Source organism: Spea bombifrons, chromosome 2, assembly GCF_027358695.1.
Source record: "Spea bombifrons isolate aSpeBom1 chromosome 2, aSpeBom1.2.pri, whole genome shotgun sequence".
Classification (NCBI taxonomy): Eukaryota; Metazoa; Chordata; class Amphibia; order Anura; family Pelobatidae; genus Spea; species Spea bombifrons.
Window position 1 is genome coordinate 27,265,873 of NC_071088.1, and position 19,423 is coordinate 27,285,295.

Consider the following 19,423-nt stretch of genomic DNA (forward strand, 5'->3'; position numbering starts at 1 on the left):
TCTAAAGATTATTCTGAAAGATTTTGATTTCCACAAAAAAATTATGAGAATATATTTTATTTTGTTTAATTTGTTTTGCAGGATCATGGCTTTTTCTCGCATGTCCACGTCCTCCATCACAATAAGTTTGCCCGGCACCATTTCTGCAGAATCCTTTCAGTTTAAAGATCACAGTAAGGGTGCGCTGCTGGGTTTAAGGCCAAGGTAATTGCTCTAGTAAAGTCATATTTAAATTAATACATATTATTATTATTACTATTATTATTATTCATAACACTAAGGGCTTAACTTGTAAATGGTATTCTTTAGGACTGTTATTAGTACCATTCGGTTGCTGCTGTTAGAGTCACTACAATGCAGTCTTTTTAATAAATTATGAAAGGGTTAATATTTGAAGAGCTTTAAGGTCAGTTCAGTTAAAAATTTCCTACGTATAGTCGTGTCTCACTCCATCATGTCACATACAAATACAGAATTTGATGGCTGACAACCATATAGTCGGATTATAAAGCAAAGAGAACATAGTACACACACTTTATGCACGCGTGCGTTTGGTTTACCCTTATAAAACCATTCTTTCCAGTAGTGTTTTTTTTATATTTATATGACTTAATTAACAAAATATTGATTATACTATAAAAGGACTAGAAATCTGATTCAGTTTTTTACTGCCATTTAGTAGACCTTTGCCTTCAAGAAACCTGATCCTCAATATTTCTTTAGCTTTTTAATTAAAATAATTTAATATTTTAGGATTGAGATGGGAGATGCAGTCATTCGTATCCAAAGGATTTGGAGATGCTACCACAATAGAAAGATGTTTAAACTTCTTAAGCAAGCGGCCCGTGCTGCTGTAAGTACCCATAACGGAACGTCAATACTGTGGTGTTCTAGTGTTAGATTATCGGAACCCCGTTGCATATTGTTATATGGAATGGTACATTGTGAAGAGGTTGTATATGTTCCTGGATGGGTATGATGCAATGAATGCCTGCTCATGGATGGGACAATAAATAAAATAAAATCTTGAGCAGTAAAAAGGTAAATTACACTGCAGAATATGTTTTCTCTATACATCTGTTCTTTTCCCTTTTCTTTTTTGTAGGAAACATCTGCAACATATAATATATTGAAGAAAGTTAGCCCATTAGAGGCAGAATTATTAAGAGATCCTGGCATGCAGTGTAAGGTCAGATTCAGGTATGGTATTGATAGACTAATAGGTACAATACACACAGTTTTGAAAAGGATATTGACATATTAGTCCTGTAACTCTGTCTTAGCTGGTCTCCCTCTTAACCGTCTCACCCCTCTACAGTCCACCATGAATGCTGCTGCCAAACTTATCTTCCTCCCCATTCGCTTCGCTAACCCCTCTCCCCACTGTCAGTCTCTTCACTGGCTGCCTGTGCCTGACTCTTACTTTCAAAGCCCTTCACAGCGGTTCCCCTCCTTACATCTCCTCAGTCCAGAGAAGAGCTACTAAAAGTTTAGAGGAGAGCTACTAACATGTTACCTTGATTGTAGGACAAAAATGAAGAAAGAAAGACTATGGGTTCTCAATATGTATAGCTTGGGGGAAAGCAGAAAAATGGGAAATGTAGTGGAAACATTTAAATACTTAAAGGGAGATAAAGTACAGAAGGGAAGTTTATTTCAGAGGATAGAGGTTAGAACAAGAGTGCATAATCGAAAACTAGAAGGTTAGAGGTTAAGATGTAATTTAAAGATTTACTTTGTCTACAGGGTGGTAGATACGTAGAATGGCTTCCTAGCAGTGGTAAAAGTTAATACAGTGAGAGAATTTAAACATCTAAGACAAGACTGATTGGTTCTTATTTGACATCAAAGTCTATGTTTCTATACAATGTTTGTTCAGTAAATTCATGGAATGTCACTTTTTTTTATTTTATATTTTTTTTATATTATATATATATATTTTTTTAATATTACGTTGCTGAATTTAACACTTTCGTAACTAAATACAACATTAGACAAATTCTTCTTAGTACTGTGGATTGTCTTCCCAGAAATAATACTTTAATAAATTAAAATTCTTTCCTCATTCATAATTTTGCTGTGTTATATGACCATATTGATTATCATCATGGAAACTGAAAATGTTTCCTAAACAATTATTGCTTTTACGTCATTAATCTTTCAGGGGAAAAATACAATGATTCATCTGTTTATTTCCTTAAAATGCTAGAGAGTGACAACACCTTTAAATGTGTATTTGTGTGTGCTTTCCTACAAAGCTGCATTAACTTAATTATGGATCAGAAATTATATGCAGTAGCGTAGGGGTGGGAGGACGGTCTGCCCGGGTGCCACTCATCAGGGGCATGCCTGGTGGGCCAGGGACCGGCTGAGAAGATGTCTTTGCGGCCTGACGGCTGCCTAACACAGGCCCACAGCTTACTGCTGTGGAGCTCGCAGAAAACTTTCCCACCCAGGTTCCTGCTTCCCTGGCTTAGTATATAGTGATGGGGGTTATGATGCACTACAGTCAATGTCTGGCTCAGTGTATAGTGATGGGAGTTATGCTGTACCACCATCAAAGTCTGGCTCAGTATATAATGATGGGAGTTATGCTGTACCATATCTGTTCAGTAAATGTTATTTATTTATGTTAATAAGTTCTATTTTTTTTTCAGTTGACACAGACTTAACAAATTTGTAAAATAAATATTCTTGCCAACATTAATTTTTTTTGTGGGTGTCTTTGCATTTTAAAGTGGAGGGAGTGCACGCTTCGGGTGCCAAATCTTCTAGATATGCCCCTGTTTATATGAGTAGAGATTGGTCTTGTTGTGGTTTTCTGTACTTAGACTGAGAAACTTTAACAGTATGCCGCAATGGTGGTCCCAAACTCAACTCCTCAAGACCATCTAATTGAGCAAGCAGGGGCAGATTCAGAGCCTCACCTTAGCAGGGGCACTCATACTAAACGCACACACCCAGACACTCATACTAACACACATGCACAGAGTCACACATTAACATACCCAGCCACACACACACACAAACTACCATACCCAGACACACACTAACATACCCAAACACACACCTACACTAACATAACCAGATGCTACTCACTTACCCTGCAAAGCCACATCCTGTCTTCACTGTTTTGTGACCTCGCTGAACCCCACCTCCTTGAAATTAGGCAGGTAAAGAGATAAGTCCAGGACTCAGGATTGAGGTGCAAAATGTAAGTAAAATTAAGCAGTTGCTTTGTTTCCCTACAGATTTGCAGGTTATGAGTTTCCGCCTTTCATAGTCTTTAAAATTTTTCATCATACTGGTGGTTATGGAAACCGATACATAAGTGGAAAGAGAATAATTAATCCTTCAAGTGGGGTAATTTAAACTTCATTGTGTTTTTTGTCTTGTTATGTTTATTACATTCTGAAATAATATACAATAATTATGTGATGACATAAGATTAACATTTTGAGTCCCATACAACACTATAATGGTGCCACGATCATAAGATGCTTTCTGAAGTGTTCTGTACGGTTCCCAAATTCTACATAGATCCAGTCCTGGTAACAGATATACATTGGTCACATATATGTGTTGCTCCTGTGCATTAATTGCGGATATTCCTTACTAACATTAAATGTTCCAGACATCTTGCCACTATTTTAGAACATATATAAGAAGGGCTTCTCATGCCGTATTCAGACACATGGTCAACTGGCCTCAGTCTGGAAGACAGCCTTAACTCATGTGTCAAATTTTAGTGCATCTAAGAGACAGTATGCCAAAGCCAACGTACCCACATCCTTATTCAATCTTATTCTCTTGCCCAACTTCTCCCAGACATACCATGACTCCATGAATCTTGCCAGGACACTAGGCTAGTTCTGCGCTCTAACTAATAGAAATGGAAGATTATAGAATTATTCATCCATCATATGAGTAATATTTCCATTTTATCTTATTCTGTTGTAGGGTGCAGAGGATGCCTGCAAACTAATGGGGCATCGTGCTTACTACGAGCAAATGATATGTGATGAACTCGAGTATCGTAAACATAGAATAACCAATGTCATAGATGTAGCAACCTTGAAAGATTACATGCAAGTATGAAAATGATCATTACATTTCTTTAATAACATTGTGTGTGAGGGTCGAGGAAGTGGGATATTCACAGATATCCAGAATACTTTTTTGTTACAATTTGTGCCGTTTCAGTATATCAGTCACCTAGATGAGACACCTGCTCACCTTGGAGGACGTGATAACTGCTGGAGGAGGCTGTCTCTCAAAAATGTGCCAAGGACAACGATTATGTATGATATAGTAGACTACGCGGAGTCTGGAACGCTTTCAGATAGACTTAAACAGGAAATGAAGTTACTCCTGCAGGTCCCTAACACAGAAGATATTCAACGAAGGCAACTCAGTGCTATAACCCAAGTCAGGTTTGCAAAATTTCCCAGATACATTTTAAAGTAATCCCTATAAGGTAGGTCAGGGGTAGCAATCATTTTGCAGGCAGATGCCAAGTCAAAGTTGGCTAAGGCTCTACATACTGCACCAATGTTTCGTGATCAATTAATAAGGGCAAAAATTAAGGCTTGCAATTTAAAACATTGAATAATATAAGCGATAAAATGTTTTATCTCACTGACTTACCAGTGACTGACCACTACTTTCATCGTTCTCCTGCCTGCATAGTAAAATTGCTTAGCTTTCTTCTAGATTTAACTATACTTTATGCAGGTCCAAATCAGCCCTTCCAGAGAAGGGACCTTGCACATTAACTAAAGTCATTTTTTTAAGATACAGGCAAAACATTAATAAAACACTGTATGTGCCGAGACGAGCTATGCCTTGTTTCAGGGCTGCCATCAGAAATTCTCTGCTCTATGGTTAATAAAAAGCCCATAATATTGCCTCAGGGCCACCCCAGGGTACCTCAGTACAACTCACCCAGCTGCATGTCACAAGTCCCTACCTAATGAATCGGTATTCAAGGTATGGATGTGTCATCCACTGAGCAGAAGTTGAGGCGCTAGAGTTAGTAATCTTTTCTTGTATGTCCAAAGTGTGCACTTGATATTTCAAATAATCTATATCAACAACTTCTTTTGTCTTAGATCTCCTGCACCACCACCTTCTTCAGCAGTCTCTGCGTTTCTATCTTCTCCACATGCTCCTAGACACTCATCACGACGCTCTCAGAAGGCTCGCTTGAAAGTAGCAAAAATGAGGAGAATTTATGGTTTAGAGAAAGAGGTAAACTAATAAAAAATTTTGCAACACATGTAATTTACTGCTAAAACCCCCCAGATGAAAGCAGATATAAGACTATACTTGAATACTGAGGCATTGGGGTCTACTTGCTAAAGGAGAGTTGACAGGAGAGTTTGCAGCGGAGTTGTGGTTTCAACTCCTTCATTTTACTATACAGTATGAATCTACACAGTATATAGATTTCTATCAAATCACCTTTTATAAACAATCGAAGCAGACCCTAGTCAGAATTGTGATTCCGGCACATGTACTCGAGGTCTTGCTGTCAGGGGAAGTGCTTAAGTTGGTTATGGTTGTGCTTCTGTTTCTCCCACTAAACCAGGAGGATCGACACACAGGCTTATCTACAATCGTGCACATTGTTCTCCCTATGAAACAGCAATGCCTCACATTGTCTGTGTCTTTTTTGCTAGTCAAGTAAATTTGTTCTGTTGCACCACAAACTAGAATCTATTTCAATCCAATGCTAATTCTCTTCCCTTTGGAATTCAAGGATCACACATCTAACTCCACAGAAGTCAACACCAGCCAGGTCTACAATTTAAATGAGAAGCTGGATCAGGTGGCCTTTTCAGATGAAGACTGGGAAGAAGAAGCTGAGAAACTTTATACTTGGAGCCAAGGACTGTCCGTGGATGAAACAAGAGTACCATCACCAGTATTTCACTAACAAAGTCCTATTATAACTTGGCTGTGTGGTTGGAAGTGGAAAATGACAATTTATGTATTCCAGTTATTGTCAATACAGGTATATGAATGTTACCACAGTGTGTTTATCTGCTTCCTACCAAATGAGCCTGGAACATTGTCCCAAAATGCATTGATATAATTAACTGGTTAAATATGGATTGTTGAACAAAAACAGACTCTAAATTTCAGAATGCCCCCCTTGAGCCCAAAATGCACAAACGTGTCACTTAAACCTAAATATGAAATATAAGGTGTGTCAAAGTTCGCTGACCATGTGGAATGATTATTCTTAAACGATCTGAATATTATGCTGTGGAAAAAAAGTAAACCCATTAAGCTTAATTATTTTAGGTTATTGTGTATGGACAACAGCAGTTTCCAAAAAAGGTTGACTTCATATAATAAGGGTATATTTTTGATAAGAATCAATATTTGATGAAATGAATCAAAATTAATTGTTATAAATCTGCAATAAACCTGTTAGTACAATTATTACTTTCTAATTGGATTTTTTTTTTAAATGCCATTGAGTAATACAACGGTAACATTTAAAGAAACACTAAATAAGAAAAGTGACAAAAGTACAAACTGTATAAATATTAAAAACATTTTATTTACAGTTAAATATACACAAATGTACACTGTTCAGGTTAAAAACAGCAGTTAGGCATAACATTTGCATTGGTAGCCCAGAAAAAAAAACAGAACAGCTCCAAAAGGTTAAAACACTATAAAAAGCAATCCTTATTTTCAAAGATTGCTTAATAGCCCTGGGGTTGAGAAACCAAGTTGAAAATTTGCAGAAAGCATGTACGATTATGGCGTGGCTTTCAAAAAAAAAAAAAAATGCAAAAGGCCATCAGTATTTGAACATATATTTTGCATTAAAAACCCATTTAGTCTTGAGTACATATATTTTAGGTATTGTATTATAAACTCGTTTGTTTTACTATATAGTTTATTTATTTTATTGTTTTACCTAAAGTACCTTCTCTTGAATATTTACTTAAAGGAAACCTATACCTAAAATATAACCTGTCCTATATGAAATGGTATATTCAACCTTAGGAAGATAGATGATAAAAGGGTCATATGTTGCTGTATTCTCTCAGCAAGCTGAAGAAAGGTAATTTGCACTGTTATAGACATTTTTATCATTGTTCCACTGTACCTAACTTTAAATTTTTCCCCAGAAGTTCATAAGAGGACTTCGGTGCACGGGGTACATATATATAAGTTAAAATAACTTGTGTAAAAACCTGCTTTATTAGAAGAAGCAAAGATATGAATAATTATAGAAGTAGAGGTACCTGCTCTGAATATTTCTCATAGACTGTCATTAAAAGAGATTGCTCATTGAAAACAAGCCCATAAAAGTTGGGGAGGTTTCCTGTTGAAATGGAAAATGGATAGCCAGGACTATTTTGCTGAAATTAGCATTATACACACTTAGAATTTATACAAAGAGGACTATTCAGTATCTTTGCAGGGCGCTGTGCTAGGTCTGAACCAGGGATGGTTTATCTCCTTAACTGGCCCATGAAGAAATGATGCGCTGGGAAGTTTGCTAACCCAATAGTACAATCTATCCCGGGGAAGAGGGGCTGCCAAGCCCTTGAAACTGTCTCCACAGGGCCAGAATATACAACTGGGTCTATTCACTAAAAAGAGCATGTGCAGGAGAATTGAACATACAAGCTTCCTGATATTAGTCTGTTATTGAGTGCAAACCTTGGTGAGCTTCTCCTCTAGGACTTTCTTGGGTTTGTCTTGTATAATGCATAGGTAACATGGAAGGTTTTTTACAACTTTTCACAGATTTATCTATACGTTATTCAAGGTCAGCTGAATCTTTCTTGCCCAAGAAACTCACTAATAGAAGTTGTAGATGCTAATACAGCGAGGAAATTCAAATATGTATGGGATAGACAAAAACCTCCAGGAAAAAAAAATCCTGGATCTAGGATGAGACCAAGGACTGGTTAAAGTCTGAGTCTTTACATCAGAATAAATGGGCAGACTGCATAGGCCGAGTGATTCTTATCTGCTGCCAAATTCTATGTTTCCAAACGCTCTTACCACCATAAAAACAATAATAAAAATACAGTACAAGTATAGTCAAACTACTGAAAAAAATCCCTGAGTCCTTGACCCACTGAAGATAATGCAGTTACACATCTAAAACTATTATTAGAAACACATTTTTTTAGTTTAACCCTTAGAAACCCATTCTACCCATTTATAAATGTTTTTTGAGTAAAATTATAGAAAAAAAAAGCAAGAGTGCCTTGATGATGATAATGTATGGAGCAAGAAATGTAAAAGCTGCTAAAAACGTTATTTGTGGCAAGCAGGATTTTTTTCCCCGGTTTTCCTGGTATCTAACTTTGTGAACAGTCTTTCAAATTTTAGATTACCCATGAACTGTGTTTTTCATTTCACTTAGTGATGGAGTTAATTACATGTATCTTTTGGTTTAAAAATGCAACTTGATTCCACTTTATAGCATGGCATCTTCCTCACTCCTCTTATACAAGAGATCAGTGAGTTGACCAGGGAATTGCAGACATGGTATAATTCTCTATAGATTTAATCTTTCAAACGCCAGATAAATAAATTACTGACATTTTTAAACATGTAAAACGTTTGACCCCTGGAAATCCAACAGGAGCCAGAATTCAGCTAAAAGTATCTCCAGCAATGCAAAGGAGTGGAGCAGAGGATGGGGAATCCTAAATGTCTATAGAGGATGAATCCCTCTAGCCATTTGGATGATGAAGAAGAAAAATAAAACATCAGGTAACATATACAGCCATCATATACATTTTAGAGCTAGAGTAGCATCTTCAAAATAAATGGTAGATTGATCAGTTTTGCAGTTACTAGCTTTTTTTCAGATTCTAAAATCTTATAATATAAAATGGACTTTAAAAACCTATTATGTCTGGCCAAGCTTTAGCTTTTTAAGCATCAACCACTTTCTTCAAAATGGGTTGCTCGGCTCGGGCCAATGATGATAGGGGCTGTAGAGATGCAGCTGGAGTACTATAACCTAGCACCTTGGTTACTGCTAGTATCAAACTGACCTGTTGATCACCCTATGCACATCCATTAAAAAGGTTCTAGGGTGGCCCTTAGGAAGTATTAATATATTCGCTATTTTCCACCGCATAGGAGATCAGGATGGACTCTCCCCTGTCAAGAGGAGCCATCATCACTAACAGAAATCAGCCATTGATATGGAGCTCTGCTTCCTGATCACAAGAACAGTGCAGAGGAGACCAGAGGGAGAAACCATGTTTCTCCTCTATTCCAAAAATCTTGTGGTTAACAACACTAGAACTCCCGGAGGTCTATTTACTAAAGGGAACGTTGTCAGGAGATCTCTATTATCGCTAGTTCCCATCCCAAGTGCGCATTGTGCATTCCATGAAGTTTAACAACTGGCTGCAATCCAACAACATCTGGACCCTGTTTTCAAATATAATAAAAATAAAAAAGTTACACTTTTCCAGTTAAGTTACACTTAAGTTCTTGAAAAGTATAAAACGCCACATTAAATTGTTGTAGTGTGTCCAGTTTGTTATCCATTCAAGAAAAGCTTGGCAATGGGATGTTTCAGAGTTATGGAGAACCTTATCTACATGGAGCTAATCCCACCAGACATGGGGGGGGGCATTGACAGGAGTGATCCAAGTGATGAAATGAAGGGTGAAGAGCCAGGGCAGCACTTTAAAGCCAATAGGACCACACACTAAAGGGCTTGATCTGCTACTTGAACAGCAGAAAGGGTATGTGCTCTGTGCCATCAGCCCACTGGGCATTTTCCCAGTTTGCAAGCTGGCCACTCTGGTCCAACATCACAACAACTTGAAGATATTTAATTGTACTATGTTGTTAAATGGAGTGGCTGTCTCACCACTCGTGTCTCCCAGGCAGGGACAGTTACCAAACTACTAAGCCAGCACAGTTATTGAATTCATAACCTCACCGTTCTAGAAACAGGAATGGTTGCTATTTTCCCTGAGGTACAGCATAACCGCCACGCTCTTCATAAACAAGAGTGGAGCTCATTAGCAGCTAGTATGAAAACAAGAGGTGGTAGCACTGGGTTATATGAATGTCATGCATGTATTAGCTGTAGGGGCACCAGAAGACTGGTTATAACCCTGAAAACCCATAGGTTAACAGTGTCATTCTAATGAAAAGTATTAATAGGCCTAAAAATTTGCATATGTTCTTCAGAGGAGACATCTGCCTGACAAAGGCACAACAAAACAAGACTAAAAGCTTTTAACATATTGGCAAATGAGATGTAAAGACACATTGAGTGGCCTTGGAAGAGATTACCTGGCCTCACACACAAATAACACTGGCTCACTTCCATAGACATTTGGGTTCTGAAGATATCATACCTCAGCTCATCTCCCCAGGACATTTCTTGTGCTCTGAAAGATATTTTTGGTCAGGTCGTAGTTTATGGTCAACGTCTATTATAACAAGTACTTTTTTTTTTCTCAGTGGGATATATATTTGAGGGTATTATAGGTAACCATCACAGCACATGCCTTAACCACCAACTTAAAAAAAAATCCAAAATAAAGAAGTCTTATATCGCAGAATCACTCAACAGTACAAATTCTCATTGTTTTTTTTTTTTAATACATAAATGCCATATAGCCTCTCCAGCCACCCACAAGTCCTGAGAGTTCTACCAACGAGGAGCAAGTGCAAAAGAGATTTAAGTAATAACATTTTAGTTCCTTAAGTGATGTTAAAGAGGAACTCCCACCATTTTAATGTCAGGAGAATGCCGAGCGATATGGGCCAAGTAAGTTTTTGTTACTTGAAGGAGATTCCTGTTTTCACCAGGGTTGAGTATCACCTCTCCTAACCAGACTTCAGAAGCTAAGAGGCTGTACTAGCCTGGGCAGACATGAGAATCGCTGTCCGTGAATAGTGTGTTGTCGCATATGCTATAAAATTGAACTGTGGCCTTGCAGAAGGACATGTGATGACATTAGCTGCATAAATATTTGCACAAATACTTTGCCTGCATCATGTACAATGCAATCAGTGTGGCCCAAGAGGCATCCAAGTCACAAGAAAAAGCGCCACAAAGAAGAACATGGGTAGGTGGGCCCTCATGATTTACTATCTGTGCTTTTTTTTGCCACCAATACATGTATATTCCTCCAACATAGGAAAATAACTGAAGGCCATAAAAGCATGTGGGAGTTCCCCTTTAATAGAGTTCAGAATCTCAATCCGGTTATACACAAACTTGAAGTTGCAGTCAGCACCATAAATATCTGGCATGTAGCCGTTCCAAGCTTTGCCTTTACGTATGAATTTTTCAGTGCAGCATCAACTGTAAGGAAATACAGCTTTTCAAGAACATGGTTTAGGTCTATATGTGATATATATCTAAATACATTATTAATCTATACATATTAATACATTTCTGCCTCTGTTCCTTATGTATACGTTTTCAACGGGGAGTCTTGTGGTATAGATGAAGAAAGACTTTGGGGATGCCGTTATCAGTAGTATGTAAAAAGGAAGAAAAACGAGAACAAAAAAAAAACAAACTAAAAACTCAAACAATATTTACATATCCAGTATAAAAAAAACGAAACAAACACAGGAGCATGAAGAACAGATACACAAAATTGTAATTATTAATTTTGCACAAAACTTTTATAGAACAAAAAGTTTGAATTTAACATTGCACAAAATTGTAAAGCTTTGCCAGCCTCTACATGCCACTTAGCACCAGGTTTGCCTCCATTTTGCTCATCTATACGACTAGAAAAAGGGTTCTTAACCTATACCCTGGCTGAGAATGTTTTTTGTGGAGATCAAATGATAGTCGTACCCCATAGCTGTAGGAAAAAAAACCCTTCATTTTGGACGAAACAGTAAATCTAATCAGTGCAAGTTATAATAAACTGTGTATACATACATAGCTATTGATCTATTTTTCAATCTATAATGATCTAGACAGAACAGCGGAACGTAATATGGGGCAGAATAATTCTTGTCTCTAAGGAGTAATTACTAAAAGAGGAGAAAAACAGATCTGTGCACTTTTAGGTTGTTTTTCCCTACTAAACTCAACATATCGGGAGCAATTCTGGTGCAAATATTAATAGGGTTATATAGATCCAATCACATTTGTTCTGCTGACTTTAAAAAATTTAATTCCAAAATAGCTGTATGAACACACATCTTAAGATTCTACGCCCAGCTGGGTGTGCAGCGTCAACTGGAGAAAAGTAAGTAGCAAGGACACGCAAGGACACGCAAGCTCCGATGCTCTCACTAAAAACTAAGATTTCTAAGTCATGCTCAACAGGTCCATATAAAAAATAAGAGAAAATGTCATTACAAGCCAATCACATTGAAGGAAAAAATTTTTAAAAAAAAGTTTATATTGAAAGACTTATTTAGGTTTGATTTTGTAGAACCTCTCCTTCATGGAGCAGCAAAACTAACATGTTTTCTGGAAAATCAGTGATAAAACAGTGCTTGCAAGAATGAGTATCTAAAAACTGTTCTGAAGGCATGACCAATTGAGCCTTTAATTGCAAACGTTCACAAGCTCGAACACTTTCATTTTTTTTAAAAAACAGGAGATAAGCACAATAGGAAAAGAAAATAAATAGAAAAAATAAATAAAAACCTAAACTGAACATACAAACCTAGCCTGCAGCTTTACAATTTTGTAATACATTTTTGACAGAAATGGATTTCATTGCTCTTTTTTTTCCTGGAAGAATTTAATATTACGTTAACATAAAACAATAGTGTTTAGCAAAATCACAATTGTTAAAAGAAAAAAACCAAAATCTTCCCCAAAAAATTGCTATTGTAAAAAAAAAAAAAAAAAATATTTAAGAACAAATTTTGCACTTAGGTGCAGCGTTTCATGTGCTCTAAAACGTATTCTGGGAAATGTAGACTGCATACTTGTAAGCCGTCCAGCTTGCAAGGCATTCTGGGATATTCGTCCTCTTTCCATTTGTTCTCCTCGGGATCAAATGTTAAGATTGAGTCACTGTAGTGACCATTATAACAAAGGCCACCAAGCACCATGATTTGTTTGTCCAAGATGGCCACTCCGTGACCACTCCTGCCGATCGGCATGGATGCCAGAATCGTCCACTGATCCAAGTCTGGATCGTAAACTTCCGTTGAAGGGCAGCCTTGGGATTCAAAAGATGCCCTTAAAATGACACACACTCCACCAAATACATACAGTTTTCCATTGTAGGAGATCATTTTATGAAAACATCTAGCATAGTTCATCTTGCATTTGTTCTCCCAGCAGTTTGTGAGCACCTGCGTTCTCCTGGTCCTCTGCTCCACAGTACCCTCTTTGCTTGGGTCAAAGACGCACACCTGCTTGGATGTAGACGATGAGGTAATCCCTCCAGTGATAAACAACTTATTGTTTAGAACAGTGCCCTCATGTCCATATTTATTGACAGGGTATGGATCCACAAATTCCCATTTGTTTTCTATTATATCATAACGTTCAGTGGAATAAAAAGTTTCATCTCGCGTCCTCCCAGCCACAGCATATATGTATCTCCCGATGACGCCTACAGCAAACTCTGAGCGTGGCACAGACATGTCTGATAATCGCAGCCAGCTGTTTTGCCGGGGATCATATCTAAACACTTTGGAAGAGGCATGGAATTCTCCATCAGGCCCCAGCTCCTCACCTCCAAGCAAAAAGACAAAATTGTTGACAATGGCAAGACAGTCAGGTCGGAGAGGTACCAGAGGACCCTCTAGTTCCCACCAAATGCGTGGCTTGTGCAATAGAAGGATCTTGCTATTGACCATGCTGTGACCTATCATGCCCCTGAAAACAGCAGTCTGAGGTTTGGCCGAGCGAATGCGGTTTGATTTCATCTCCATCAGAGGCTGCTCGCTGACATTATGGAAGTAGTTTAGGGCTTGCTCTACCTCATGTCGCAGTTGGCGTGAGTACCGATAAAATTCAGATGTCTTCACCTGTGAAAATAATGAAGAAACACAAATAGGTAAATCTGAATTACCTGACAAAGAAACCAAAGTTCAGAGGAATAATGTACTAACATAAGGAAGTATTAGAAAGAAAAAGAAAAAAAAAAAAAGGCACAAATGTATCGAATGTGAAAGTTTTATATTCCAGACACAAAAAAACCACAATTAAACTGGTTTAATAATGATTTGATATTTTTTTTTAGCTGCACCTGGCTAGTTTCACCGAACCACAGGGGAAAAGTGTATAAAAGCAATATGTTTCCAATCCTGTATCGAGACCCGAGGTAAACTTCTGAAATATACACCAGCCATGCCTCATAGAGGCCTATTTGAACTGATTTACCCTGCCAGTTTACTCAACACAGCCTTTCCTGTTTGCCTAGAACGTCAGTGTTAATCTATACAAATGTAATTATAAATTAAGTTACCCAACAGTAACAGTACCCCAAGTGCTCCAGAACTGGACATACATGGTTTGTTTAGAAGGATAATCAAAATTACAGATAAAAAAAGTAGATAGCTGTATGTAATGTAGATGTGAAGGCATAATCTTACAGCAGACTTATCTCGTACTCGCAGATCGCCGATTACTGCAAGGTTTGATAAACCCCATGCTAGGTCATCATGGCAATTAGGAATTGCTTCCCGGTATCAAAGGATTAACCTATTAACACAACCAGCTCTAAAGAGAAAAAAAAAAAAAAAGTCTCACGCTTCCAAAAACTGACTTTCCCGCTGCCTGGAGACGGGCACGTTACGTGACCACGCAGTAGAAACACGTATCAAGCCCTTATTTACTGCGTGTATTACACTTACCTTCCGAAAATGGATGCCCAGAAAGCACAGAGGGTCAGCGTAAGCTGTGAAAAAACTGAATTCTTAAAAGTCTAGAGGCTTTAATGTAATGCAAAATGGGGATGAACAGTATATTAATTCTATAATAAGGTTGCCCAAAGAGGGTGTAGGGACTAGGAACTTGCCTAGATTTTATCTTTCTTCTTATTTAACACGTCTGCTTGGACAGATTTTACTGACAGCGATTTAAAAGTTCAGTTGCATTGTTCATTTTCTTTTTTACCCACTTCGTTGGGTACCTCTTCATCTAGGTGAGGAGGGCAAGAACACTCCCCAGTCAACTGTTGCTAAATTGTGTTTTTCATTAGCACATAGATTTAGGAAAACATGGACCAACTATCTCACACATTATGTAATTTATCATACAGAAGCTTTATTCTGTAGAACCGAAGAAGGATCTATCCTACCGCTCTCAAACAGCAGCCCAAGACGTACCAAAAAAAACTAGACTTAAAAGAACAGCTGACACACACACACATATATATATCTATACTATACATGTATATCTATACATTTTTCTAGATTATAAGTTTCTGTAACTCAAATTATAAGTTTCTGTAACTCAAATTGTTATGTTATGCACTACTCGTTATGTGCCGTTTACCCATTGTACAGTACATGGCAACGCTATATAACAGAAATAAGGTGAAATTGTGGTACAAAGTAGAAAAGGTATTGCAATCACCATTTCAATCACTGGAACGTCCTTGCTTAATTTTCACACTCCGTCTTGATCTAGTACCTTATTATAACCCCCTCCCTTACCATCGCTCCATAACTTTTATCATCATTTATCAAATAAAATAGAAAATATCAGTTATTATCAACATTGCATCATTCAAATGCATTCTCTTTTTTATCTCATGATTATGTTTAAACTACAGGAACACAATCTGCTAAATGCTCCCTTAGACACTTACATCACTATAGATCGATGTTCATACAAATGACCCAATGCAGTAATATTACACAAAGTCATGATCCCACTCATACAGAGAATACAAACAAGACCATATGGAGGTGCTTAAAACACATTTAAAAAAAAATGATCAGATGAATTAAATTCTTATTTATATTTCATTACCTTTTTGCAGCAGTTATAGTATTAAATACTGTTGTGCAGTGCTGAGCGCAGTGAGGGCAGTGTGTGTGTGTGGGGGGGGGCAGGCACAACCCATTGACAAGCATTCCCTTACTCAGTATTCAGTCGCCGACCATGAGCCTCATATTATTTTACTGCGAGCCCGCGCTTGTATGCTGTGATCTGTTACACCGGACTACAGCATGGTCAGCAAACGTCTCACGTGACAGTCAAGGCTAGATTCCATTAGAAGAAACCAACTTGGGTCCGACAGATGATGTCTCCATACCATTGCATAAAGCATAGATCAAATTATCCACTAAGCACCCATACATTTGACAGGTAAACCTTGACAGTTTTATTAAATTACTTTGTCTTGGAGGAGATACCTGTGATTGAAATGCTAAATGCCATGAGTGCCACTCCTCTTGGAACGCTTAAAAGGACAGACAAAATATATTTTGATCTGCTTCACAAAAACAAAACCCCAAAAAGAACCACATTTTATTAAATTTAAACAGGAGCATACATTAAAACGTGAGACTAAATGCAAAATCCAGATCTTTCGCCCCACAGGTCGTTTTAGAACCTTCAGGCTAAACGGTATTTATTTCCACAACATAGCACACATGAATCCAACTTGTGGTTCTCTCTCATTAGGAGAAATAAAGAATTGTCTAAAGCAATAAGAAGTGTTGTCTTGGAGGGGGAGCATCATCATTAACCAACCATCAGTGTCCGAGCTTACCATAGACATCATAGCCTTGATGTAAAACCCCACGCCAGTACATTCAAGAACTCAATAGAAGATGATCCTAGTTGGGTTGCTAGTCTCAGTAGAAGACCTCTGACCTTGGATAGGACTGACATATTGGCTGTTTCCCAAAGCACATATATATTTCAAATGCATTGACAGCTTCTCCAAGTTGCTGAACTGGGAAAAGAATTGGGGGACACTGACAACTTGGAGGAGGACTCAAAACAAGACACCCGAGCTACACAGACAATACCAGGCATGCCGAGCACCCCTAGGGGTACACTCAAAATCCCCAAATCATAGCTACCTGGATTAGCAGCTAAACATGTCGTAACATACGAAGTTTTATTTTTGAAACTGTATTTTTAATGATACTGTGGTGTGTAGAATAGGCTCAGGCACGACGGACTGCAAGACCCACAGAATAGATTCCTTGACAAAGCTTTAGCAGCCAATCTACATCAGTAAAATCGCATGAAAGTACGCAAAGGGACATTTCAAATAAGTCTCGGACCATCAACAAAAGCGCTACCTGTGTTAATCGACCTCTGTCCTCCATTCAGAGGAGCCCTGCATAAACAAACTAAGAGGTTAGGTGACGGGGAACGTACTGAGTAAAGCAAAGTTTCAGATGCATATTATAATGACCACTGAGGAGTTTAAGTAAATATTAATGGAAAACCACAAACATCACATTAGCTGAGAAAATCTCAATATTAAGAGATCAGACTGCTTTTAATAACAGCAACAAGAATATTTACAATAAGGCATGTGTTTATTTAGTCACAAATAGATGGTTCTTCTTAGCTCCTGAGTTCTATCCTACCAAGTCTAAGAATCTTACCTATTGAGGTAGTGATGCCCTAGCTAAATGTTGAGTCCTGTCTAGTGCTTTCAAACTCACCAACCTTCTCATAGACATTGGATGGAGTCATCAAACAAAACCTGACGTTCTGAATGATGGAATCAGTGTGCCTCCAGCGCCTCCTATCGTGCCGCAGCCAGGCCTGAACAGCTTCGTATAGCTCTATCTCAGGGAATCGACTCAGGCGGTCACTGTCCAAGTAGCTCTTGAGCTTCTCAAAGCTAAGGTACGCGAGAAATTCAGGCCTGGCCATGAGTGGCACAAAATTCTCCAGCAAGAAGGCATCTAGCTTTTCTCTCACTCCTTCTACATCCACACTGAAATCATCCAGCAGTCTCATGATCTCCGCACAGTTTTCCAAACAAATTTTAGCCATGAGGAAGGAGCAGCAGAATTTGACTACCTCTGTGAGCTGTACGTACATGGCTGCTTGCAAAATCTCATGGACAGTTGCCATGCTCAGATCAATGTTCCCATAGTACATGAATTGCAGAACATGACTGAAGCCCGTTGCGGTCAATCCCTTCAGGTAGATCTTATCCTGATCACGTTCTCGCATGTCAGCTGTAAACATGATGCGGAAGTAGTCGCTCTGAGTAGCCAGCAGAGCCTTGTGTGCTTGGAACTGGTGATCCTCGATCACAAGGGTAACATCGACCAAGAGGCCCTCTTCGTACAGTGCCCTGAACCCAGCAGAGACACTGCCATCATGGATTGAAGAAGAATACCCTTCCACGTCCCCAGCCATGAATTACCTAAGAGAAAAACAGGGGCAATTGTCTGTCAAGACGCAGATAACATGGTTCCATGTTTGATCCATACACTGCATTAATATGAAACATGAACCCAGTTGATTTTCAGCTTCCATGTTCATACAAACATACAATACATTGCACACATAGCAAAAGGCCTTGGTAGATACATACACTGTATTTATATAGCATCGGCAGATTCCCCATCCCTTATACAACAGGGAAAATATAAGTGACAGTAACATTAAAATATACTGATAGAGAATTACAAGAGGGCCCTGATCTTGTGAGCTTACAATCTAATAACACCTTTAGTACAACAGGACTTTTTAATCAGAGAGTCCTGTGTTTTAAATGACACATTATGTACGGTAACTGACACATACCACAATTACTTTTTCCCATTGGTTACATGATATGAACATGTTTTGTGGACCCTATAGGTCATCACGTTAAACTATTACAAGAAGCTTAACCAATAGCCCTAAAACGATATTTTTAATGCCAATTTGGATTATTTTAATTGGGGGAGATGCACAGTTTAATAAGAGCCAAGGTTTCTATCACAGTGATGATTGGCATGGAGTGAGGTGGGTACACGGCCTGCAGGGATGCAGATATGAGTAATGGCTAAGAGGAGAGCGCACACTACCTACCTCGCAGCAAATGCACAGAGGCGGCACCAGCAGGTCCTGCAGACAGCCGTGGGTGAAACATCCGGCCTTATCTAAACCGACTTCCCAGCTCTCTGTGTACAATCACCGTGACCAAGCCCGTATCTCTTCTTCCCCTCCTCCTTCACATCACAGCCCGATCCCGTTATCTATCCGCCCATTTAGCACAACAGCAACACACACCTTACTACCTGCAGCGATTACTCTAACTACCGGCCACACCCCCATACGCTCCCCGATACGTCACGGCGCTGGTTGTTTTCATTGGTTGCAGACATTCACACAAATACCTGATTCGTTGTTTTCTTACATCACACCCCACCTTTTCCGTTGCGGCCCAGCGTTTGCCACGCCTAAACGTAGGCTTCAATTCCCTTAAGTAAGATGTCCGACTCGGTTAGTTTGTTTGGTCGCGTGCTCACATGGCTTAGAACTCTGCAATGA

General features: G+C 38.6%; 2 protein-coding genes across 2 annotated transcripts; one reads left to right on the forward strand and one right to left on the reverse strand.

The window, feature by feature from the left end:
- The first annotated feature begins 85 nt into the window (after nt 1-85).
- Nucleotides 86-6,201, forward strand: C2HXorf58 (chromosome 2 CXorf58 homolog). The gene is made up of 8 exons (XM_053456896.1): nt 86-204; nt 754-853; nt 1,106-1,200; nt 3,252-3,363; nt 3,961-4,092; nt 4,204-4,433; nt 5,112-5,250; nt 5,762-6,201. Exons 1-8 carry the CDS (start codon nt 86-88, stop codon nt 5,936-5,938), a joined length of 1,104 nt encoding a protein of 367 aa, XP_053312871.1. The 3' UTR covers nt 5,939-6,201.
- Nucleotides 6,202-12,465: 6,264 nt separating this feature from the next.
- KLHL15 (kelch like family member 15) lies at nt 12,466-19,227 on the reverse strand. The gene is made up of 3 exons (XM_053457271.1): nt 18,962-19,227; nt 17,597-18,308; nt 12,466-13,983 (listed from the first exon to the last, which is right to left on the reverse strand). The coding sequence occupies exons 2-3, from the start codon at nt 18,299-18,301 to the stop codon at nt 12,874-12,876; spliced, it is 1,815 nt and encodes a 604-aa protein (XP_053313246.1). The 5' UTR covers nt 18,302-18,308; nt 18,962-19,227; the 3' UTR covers nt 12,466-12,873.
- Nucleotides 19,228-19,423: the final 196 nt, after the last annotated feature.